Source organism: Simochromis diagramma, unplaced genomic scaffold (genome assembly GCF_900408965.1).
Source record: "Simochromis diagramma unplaced genomic scaffold, fSimDia1.1 OVJJ01000299.1, whole genome shotgun sequence".
Classification (NCBI taxonomy): domain Eukaryota; kingdom Metazoa; phylum Chordata; class Actinopteri; order Cichliformes; family Cichlidae; genus Simochromis; species Simochromis diagramma.
In genome coordinates this window covers 488,101-497,544 of record NW_024386795.1, presented here as the reverse complement: position 1 = coordinate 497,544, position 9,444 = coordinate 488,101, and the positions used below count along the sequence as shown (strand labels likewise).

At 50.7% G+C, this 9,444-nt stretch overlaps 1 protein-coding gene across 1 annotated transcript; it reads left to right on the top strand.

Moving 5' to 3' along the window:
• Positions 1–1,095: 1,095 nt before the first annotated feature.
• Positions 1,096–3,435, top strand: LOC120729290 (proline-rich protein 36-like). Its single transcript, XM_040024824.1, has 3 exons — positions 1,096–2,017; positions 2,341–3,140; positions 3,334–3,435. The coding sequence occupies exons 1-3, from the start codon at positions 1,096–1,098 to the stop codon at positions 3,433–3,435; spliced, it is 1,824 nt and encodes a 607-aa protein (XP_039880758.1).
• Positions 3,436–9,444: the final 6,009 nt, after the last annotated feature.

Below are 9,444 nucleotides of genomic sequence, written 5' to 3'. Positions count from 1 at the left end.
TTCCAAGTAACCTTATCTGAATCCATGATGTGTCTTTGGACTACTAGTAGAAAGAGGATATTCTGGTGCGGAGGCACCTTTTGAGGCACCACAGCAGGGTTTTACAATCATATCGTTTTTCTGATTTATTTTTTTGGCATTTTAATGATATTCCAGCACAGATGCTCATAAACAAACAGATATACAGAGGGAGGTGTTTAAAAACTTGATAGCTTGTGGACAAAGTCTTGGCTACTGGTTTTGACTTCTTCTTCCCTGATAGGTGGCCACACCTGCCAGTCATGAGAATACTGCAGTGGCTTTCTGCGCGGTAACAGCAGGTATGGCTGTAGCTCAGGCGGTAAAGCAGGTCATCTAGTGATCGGAAGGTTGGTATTTTATTTTATTTATTTATTTATTTAGGACAGTGCATGTTAATGAACATAAATGTAAAAAAAAAAAAATTACATGAATGCCAGATTATAGCCAAGGGCTAATTTCCATCTGTTGTCCTTAAACATAAAAAAATAGACATAATAATTCATAAAAATTCACCATTTATTCATAATAAAAACTCCATCACCAAACTTACACATACACACCATTCTGTTCCCAAATAAAACATTAAAACTATACAACTCATACATGATCACACACTTGATTTGTCCATAACCAGTTTTTAACCTTTGCCTTAAACAAATTGAATGTCGAGCATTCTCTAATTGTCAGGGTTCCTGGGTCGGTGACCCAGTGTTTTCAGTTCACATTCACTGTTTATCTACTGCCTGTTCCACTTCCTGTTTTATTGTGTTAGCCTTGGTCTGTGTGTATTATGTTCAGTCCTCTTCCCATTATCATTAGTTCATTATGTTCAGCTGTGTACTCACCGGTCTCTCATTATCATCATTATCACCAGTCTGTGTATTTAAGCCCTCGGTTCTACCCATTCAGTGTCGGGTCATTGATGATGTCGTTCAGTTCAGTTAAGTCAGCCAGCCATTTTCTACCTCTGTTCTGTTCATCCACTCCTTATAATAAACCTTCACCAGTCTTCACCTACCTGCGAGTCCTGCGTTTGGGTTCCTTCCTCCTCACCTCCACACAACGCCTGACAGAATGACCCCACCCGTGCCACGAAGACACGCTAGGAACCCAGCGGACTCGGACCTCTATGAGCGGCAGGAGGTAGCGCTCTCCTTGTGGGCAGAAAAACTCAAGGAGAGACAGCGGCTCTTCGCGGAGCGAGAGCACGTCTTCGAGGGCACTCGCTTGGCTCTGGGCGGGCCTCGGAGACGCCGCGTTCCCCCACCTGCCGCCTCACCTGCACCGGAGCATCTGCCGCGGAGAGTGGACGTCTCACGCCGCGCTTCGGCCGCTCCCTCTCTCGCCACTCCGCTCCACGCTCACACATCACCTGCCTCATTCACCGGACCTTCAACCTCGCCACGGCACAGCGGCTCCGTCTTCCACCTCGGCTCAACAGAGGCTCCCGTGCCAGAGGCTCGGACGGGTACCCCGCCCGCTTCCTCCTCCCGGAGAAATCGGCGCACACGACGCCATAAAACGGACTACTTTCAGCCACTCCCGATGGTGAGCTCCAGTGACTGTTTTTCGCACTCACCATCTGATTATTCACTCAAAACGCACCATAACCCCATCTCTGATTCGTGGGATGTTTCCCTCCTGGAGGATTCTGTGGACTGGGAAGATTTGTTCTGCTCTGCTCTCCCAAAGACTGTAAATAGTGGTGGCAGGAAAACCAGAACAATCCCCAATAAACCTGCTAACATCACACACCCAGTCATTATCTCCACTCCCGTCAGTCAGTCTACCCCCACACCAGTGCCAGCTCCCAGGAGGAGGGCAGCTGCGACCCAGTCTACCGCCACACCCGCTTCGGTTTCTCGAGTGGGGGTGACTGGTGTCCAGCCACCTCCCGTGCCTGTCCCAGCGCCTAGGCTGAGGACGGCCAGGATCCAGCCTGACCCCCCTAGAGACTCAGCTGAGGCTCTCCAGCCAGTGCCCTCACGCTCTGGAGGCACGAAAGAGCTAACCGGTCCACCTACTACTTCACCCCTTTTTAAAAAAAAAAAAAAAAAAAACCTGTTCAGTACCCAACCTGTTCAGTACCCAGAGCCTGCTGTGAGCTACCCTTCATCCACCTCATCCACCTCTTGATCCAGCTTTTCACGCCCTCGCAGTATCACTGGTTAGGCTAGCTGAGGTGTCCCCTGCTCAGGCACCAGCTTTATTAGCCCAGGCTGCACTGTTGTCCCCTTCACTAGCTCGCTCAGCCATTAGCCACACCAACCTCAGCTCCGTCGTCAGCCTCACCTGCTGTTCAGCTTCCACTCCTGTCAGTTCCCTCACCTGCTCTCCAGTCCGCTCCTGTCCAGTCTCCCGTAGCTCAGTCTGCTCCTGTCCAGTCACCCGTAGCTCAGTCTCCTGTCCAGTCTCCCGTAGCTCAGTCTGCTCCTGTCCGGTCACCCGTAGCTCAGTCTGCTCCTGTCCGGTCACCCGTAGCTCAGTCTGCTCCTGTCCGGTCACCCCAGTCGCCTCCTGTCCGGTCACCCCAGTCGCCTCCTGTCCAGTCACCCCAGTCGCCTCCTGTCCAGTCACCCCAGTCGCCTCCTGTCCAGTCAGTAGTCCAGTCGCCCGTCCACCAACCTGTTCAGTACCCAGAGCCTGCTGTGAGCTACCCTGCTGCCCAGCCAGGGGTTTCCGCACCCGCTGGCCCGGCCGCTCCTCAGCCAGGGGTTTCCGCACCCGCTGGCCCGGCCGCTCCTCAGCCAGGGGTTTCCGCACCCGCTGGCCCTGTCCTGTGTATGCCAGGGGCTCCAGTGCCCACTGGTTCTGAGACCGTTTTCGCTGGAGGGCCCGAGGAGCCCGTCCGGCAACCTTCCTCGTCAGCTGGGGGTTCAGGAGAACCGCACCAGCCTCATGCCTCGTCAGCTGGAGGGCCCGAGGAGCCCGTCCGGCAACCTTCCTCGTCAGCTGGGGGTTCAGGAGAACCGCACCAGCCTCATGCCTCGTCGGCTGGAGGGCCCGAGGAGCCTGTCCGGCAACCTTCGTCGTCAGCAGGAGGGCCCGAGGAGCCCGTCCAGCCACCACCTGCGGCTGCCTCGCTGTCACCTAGCTCTGCTTCTGCCTCACCTGGTCCGGCCTCAGACTCTGCCTCTGCCTCGCCTGGTCCGGCCTCAGACTCAGCCTCAGAGCCTTCGTCCTCGTCTGGCCCAGCCTCAGAGCCTTCGTCCTTTGTTTCGCCTGCTCCAGCTTCGGCCTGTGCTTCGCCCGGTCCGGCCTCAGCCTCAGCTCCTGCTTCACCGTCGCCTGGTCCAGCCTCAGCCTCTGCAGCGACGCCTGGTCCGGCCCCCGCATCGCCATCGTCTGGTCCTGCCTCGTCTGGTCCTGCCTCGTCTGGTCCTGCGCCCACCGGGCCATGGCCGGCACGCCTAACACCGGAGAGCCGCCGCTGCCTTCCGCGCGGCCGGCCCCCTGAACTGCTCCGTCGTCTCCTTCGCCGCCGCCGCTGCCTTCCGCGCGGCCGGCCCCCTGAGCTGCTCCGTCGTCTCCTTCGCCGCCGCCGCTGCCGCTGCCTTCCGCGCGGCCGGCCCCCTGAGCTGCTCCGTCGTCTCCTTCGCCGCCGCCGCTGCCTTCCGCACGGCCGGCCCCCGGACCGCCTTCGCCTGAGTGGCCGCCGCTGCCTTCCGCACGGCCGGCCCCCGGACTGCCTTCGCCTGAGTGGCCGCCGTTGCCTTCCGCACGGCCGGCCTCCCGAACTGTGTCCACGTGGCCGCCCACCTGAACTGTCTCGGCCTCGGGCCGCGTGGCCACCCTCCTGAACTGTCTCTGTGTGGACTCCGTCCCTCCGTCCTGGGCCCCCTCCGCCCAAATGCTGTCCGTCTGTGGGGTATAAACAAGTCTCCTCGGATTGTAGCTCGAGTGGTCCTGTCTGAGCTTTCTTTATGCCTAATGAACTGCTTTAGTGGTGGTGGAGCAAGGGAGTGTAAGACTTTATATATTAAACACACTCTTTTAAGTTTCACTAAGTTATTGAAGTTCAGTAATTTATGTTTTTTTAACACATGACAGTGGTGGTGGGAAGTCGGTTTTTTGTCAAGTAGTTTTAAACTTATTTTATAAATTTTTTCAATAGTTTTAAGTGTTGTTGGACAAGCAAGTGACCAGGATGTCAAACAATAGTCCATATGAGAGATGATCATTGAGTAAAAATAAGTTTTTGCAACATTCATATTTAAATTATTACGTATATGATTAAAATTTCGATTATTAAATTTAAGTACCTGGGACACTTTATTTATGTGACTCTTGAAGGATAATGTTGGGTCTAGAATGACCACAAGATATTTAAATTCTGGAGCTAATTCAAGCTCTACTCCATCCAGGAATATGTTTGACTGCTTCAAGTTTAAGGGGCGTTTTGAAAAATACATACCGACAGTTTTTGAGGTGTTCAACATTAGGCATGAGTCCTCCAGCCAGCTATGCATTAATGCAAAAGCAGCTGTAAGATCTTTTGCCACCTGCTGGACACTATTTGCTTGCATATATATAACTGCATCAGCCGCATACATTTGAGCAAATATATTTGGACAGACTTCAGGTAAGTTATTGATAAAAAGAGAGAACAATAAGGGCCCAAGAACAGATCCTTGAGGAACCCCTGTATCACAGTCTAAATATGGAGATTTAACCCCATCCAACACCACACACTGTTTCCTGTGTGAGAGATATGAGGCAAACCACTGAAGAGCCTGACTGGAGATATTAAACTGAGTCAATCTGGACAACAATATCGGATGGTTTATAGAGTCGAAAGCCTTCTTCAGATCTAAAAATACAGCTCCAACACAGGGACTCTTGTCCAGCAAGCTCTTCAAGTTCTCCACTAACATACACAGGGCAGTATCTGTGGAGTGATGTGCCCGAAAGCCAAACTGCAATGGATGTAATGAGGGTTGGGTGTTTTCTAGGTGAGCAGTGAGGAGTTTAACCACCCACTTCTCAGCTATTTAGTAGTTCGATTACTTCCCCTAGTCTGCGTGCCAAATATCCTTCGGCAAGATACTAACCCCAAATTGCTCTTGGAGTATGAATGCGTGGATGTTAATTAGAAAGCACTTAGAAAATGTGCTTGTGTGAGTGGGTGAATGCACAAGTTGTGTAAAGCGCTTTGAGTGCTCAGAAGAGCAGAAAAGTGCTATATAGGAACCAGTCCATTTACCATAAATACAAGTCTCTGGAAAACAAGGTTGGGGTGGTGAACAAAGTGACCGTTACTGCAGGTATACTAGCCGAAATAGCGCCATCTACGGGCAAACCATGTGAAATGTAAACTTGAACACTCATGTCTTTATCCTGTCTTCCTTCTCTCGCCCCAACCAATCACAGCAGATGGCACCGCCCCTTCGGTTCTGCCGGAGATTTCTTCCTGTTAAAAGGGAGTTTTTCCTTCACACTGTCGTCAAAGTGCTTGCTCATAGGGGGTCATATGATTGTTGGGTTTTCTCTGTATTATTGTAGGTTCTAGCGTACAATATAAAGCACGCTGAGAATATCGTTTTTGTGATTTGGCCGCAACTTTTAGTTATTTTAGTAATGGAGTAATCTGTGGATTACTCCATTGATTAATTGAGTAATCGGATAAGAAATACTTTTATCTATGTTCCATATTAACTTAAATTTTTTAAAGAAAACGTTTTCTTAAATGCAGAAATATATAAATAAGCTACAGTCAAAGTTGATAAAATAAGACATGTGAAATCTAAACTAAGGCATAAAGAATTTACTTTACTTTTAATGACCCATGTACATTTCTGTTTGTTAGGTGTGGCTGTGTGCAGGCAGGAATAGGACCCAAGGTGCAGACTCCGGAGACAGATGTGAACTCAAAACAACTTTAATGTTAAACTCAAATATAACATAACTGGAAAAATCAAAATAAACTTACACCGGAGGAATGACAGAACACACAGCTAAGAAAACGGTAGATCGCGACACGGACACAGAGAAACACAGGGCTTAAATACACAGAGGGAGCAATCAGGGAATGGGTAACAGGAGGGAAACACAGCTGGGGCAAATCAGGCCTAACGAGACAAGGGGAAGCAAAACCAGACACATTAACATCAGACATGGACTTTCAAAGTAAAACAGGAAACACATAACACAGACTGAACAAAGACACAGACTCACACGCACTGCAACAGAGGGAACAGAGATGTGGGACCAGGGCAGACACAGACACTGACTGGACACGGGGATATAGGAACTAAGGACACACAGAGACGTGAACTAGACAAGGGGATACAGCTGATAGGGGAGACAGAGCAACTAAAGAAGACAGACATAAGCCATAAGACAGAACTCAAAGAAACCAAAAACTAGAAAGTACAAATAATATAATAAACTCAAAAACCCTGGGTCGACGACCCAGGCATCCTAACAGTACCCCTCCCTTAAGGGCTGGCTTCCAGACAGCCCAAACAAAAACATCAAAAACAAAAAAACAAAAACAACCCAACCAGGGTGGGCGGCGGGGGAAACAGGATGGAGGGCTCGAAAACAAACCAAACAAGGAGCCAGAAACAAAAAAAAACAGGAACAAACAACGGAGCCTGGAAAGCAACAGAACAAAACACAGGAACAAAGTCCAAAACAACAGCACCAAGGCCCAGGCATAGTCCAAAAGCAAACAAACAAAAGAGCTCACGAAAGGCGCAGAGGCCCAGGCAATAGTCTCAAAAAAAGTTCAGGGGGGCCGGCCCGGAGGCTAACGGCACAACAGTCCAAACCCGGGCAGGTCAGGGGGGCGGCCCGGAGGCTGATGGGCCAATAGCCCAGATAACAGGTCAGGAGGCCGGCCGGGCGGGAGGCACCGACGGCGACGTAGTTCAGGGGGCCGTCCATGACGGCAATGACGTCCAGTCATCGGCCGGACAGGACGTGCAGGACGAGCAAGCCGGACAGGACGTGCAGGCCGGACAGGACGTGCAGGAACAGACAGCATGGAGACCTCAGGAGCAGACGAAGCTGAACACTCGGAGGCCGGACCAGGCGGAGCTACAGAGGCTGAGGTCGGACCAGGCGGAGCTGCAGACTCGGGGGCCGGACCAGGCGGAGCTGCAGACTCGGGGGCCGGACCAGGCGGAGCTGCAGATGCAGGACCAGACGGAACTGCAGACTCGGAGGCCGGACCAGGCGGTGGAGCCGGTGGTGGCTGAACGGGCCCCTCGGACCCTCCAGCGGAGACAGGCGGCTGAACGGGCCCCTCGGACCCTCCAGCAGGAAGAGAAGGCTGAAGCGATTCCTCGGACCCTCCAGCGGAGACAGACGGCTGAACGGGCCCCTCGGACCCTCCAGCGGAGACAGACGGCTGAAGCGGTTCCTCGGACCCTCCAGCGGGAACAGACGGCTGGACGGATGAGCAAACAGGTGAAAATATAATAGGCCGAAAAACACTAACCTTAGCTTGATCCATAAGCTCTGCAACGCCAAGTCCCAGGTCTTTAGCCAACTTAGTTATGGCAGGTGGCACTCTGTTTCCAGTTCTTTTTGCCAGCTGAGGCATGGAAAAAGTCATAGGCTGAGAATCTGCCAGAGAAACAAAAGGAGTCCTAGACATAACAGCAGCCACAGGGGCTGGCCGGAACACTAAGCAGTCACTTTCTCCCAAAACTGGAGTATGCTCAGTCGTTCTGGAGTGGCAGTGGCGTGAACGCTGTTTACTCCGGGAAGGGGGAGCAGGCGAACCGAGACGCGAAGCCTCCAGCTGACCGGGCTGCAGATCCTCCGGCTCACCACACAGGAGCAGTTCTCCAAAACATCCAGCAGAAACACTGTCCTGCTGTGGCAAACGCAGTTGCTTTACAGCGAGCTCCGTCTGCTGCTGCTGCGTTGGTGCGGAGAGAGAGATAGCCAGCTCACTGGCTCTGACATGCTCCCTCCACGCGGCTATGGTGTGGCTCAGATATGTGTCCACGGAGAACTGATGAAGCCGGGGGTTGGTTGTAATCATTGCCTCGACCGCGCTCAGTCTCACAGCCATAGCCTGTAAGCTATCGGCCTGAGCGGTGCGGTCCAGCAAATCAACCAACCCCTTCATCTCAGCCTCAAAATCCGAGGTGGAACAGTCTGCGGGGTCCATGTTCTGGTCGCGATCTTCTGTTAGGTGTGGCTGTGTGCAGGCAGGAATAGGACCCAAGGTGCAGACTCCGGAGACAGATGTGAACTCAAAACAACTTTAATGTTAAACTCAAATATAACATAACTGGAACAATCAAAATAAACTTACACCAGAGGAATGACAGAACACACAGCTAAGAAAACGGTAGATCGCGACACGGACACAGAGAAACACAGGGCTTAAATACACAGAGGGAGCAATCAGGGAATGGGTAACAGGAGGGAAACACAGCTGGGGCAAATCAGGCCTAACGAGACAAGGGGAAGCAAAACCAGACACATTAACATCAGACATGGACTTTCAAAGTAAAACAGGAAACACATAACACAGACTGAACAAAGACACAGACTCACACGCACTGCAACAGAGGGAACAGAGATGTGGGACCAGGGCAGACACAGACACTGACTGGACACGGGGATATAGGAACTAAGGACACACAGAGACGTGAACTAGACAAGGGGATACAGCTGATAGGGGAGACAGAGCAACTAAAGAAGACAGAGACATAAGCCATAAGACAGAACTCAAAGAAACCAAAAACTAGAAAGTACAAATAATATAATAAACTCAAAAACCCTGGGTCGACGACCCAGGCATCCTAACACTGTTGGCTGTGAAAATAGCTTTTATTTGTTTATGTTTAAAAGTAACTCGGTTTAATTAACACAACATTTTATATCATTTCATTCATTTCTGAAAAATCTTATGAAAGCCTTAAAATGAATCTGGTCTAGTACACCCCATGCCCCCCTTTAGACTCACCCCTGTATTCCCATGTAAAATAGGACGGCTGCCATTAGTTAGCTTAAACAGCTAGTTGTATAATTTAAACATGCTAAGCGTGGTGTGTAAACAGACCAGCCATGATGCCATCATCATCATCATCAATACTTCTGCCACTGGGTTTTCAGTGTTTTTGTTTAAAACTGGGGGCTTTGTGAGTTTAATGGTGTCAAACGTGTTATTCTCACACTGCTCCTAAACACGTTTGTATTGCAAGTCTGTTTTTAGTGGCAAATGCAGTTCACATTTCCATGGCGACAGTGGCGCGCTATAGAGCCATGCATTAAACAAAGCACCAAAGAATTTGTGCTGAGAATTTTTTATAATCATATTATTGGAAAAAGTCAGCCCTAAAATTAAATCTAAACTGTAAAACACACACATCCATTTGTGCTCTTCCAGAGAACCCAGAGAGAACCCATTTAAACAAGTAGAACATGGGAACTCCACACAGAAGTGGTTCTTCTGTGTGC

Bases quoted from the DNA above. Each gene is read 5' to 3' on its own strand.
- LOC120729290 (XM_040024824.1), top strand. From the start codon at position 1,096: ATGACCCCACCCGTGCCACGAAGACACGCTAGGAACCCAGCGGACTCG. The intron at 2,018-2,340 runs GCACGAAAGAGC...CACTCCTGTCAG, and splicing joins AGTGCCCTCACGCTCTGGAG to TTCCCTCACCTGCTCTCCAG. The intron at 3,141-3,333 runs GCCTCAGACTCT...CAGCCTCTGCAG, and splicing joins CTTCTGCCTCACCTGGTCCG to CGACGCCTGGTCCGGCCCCC.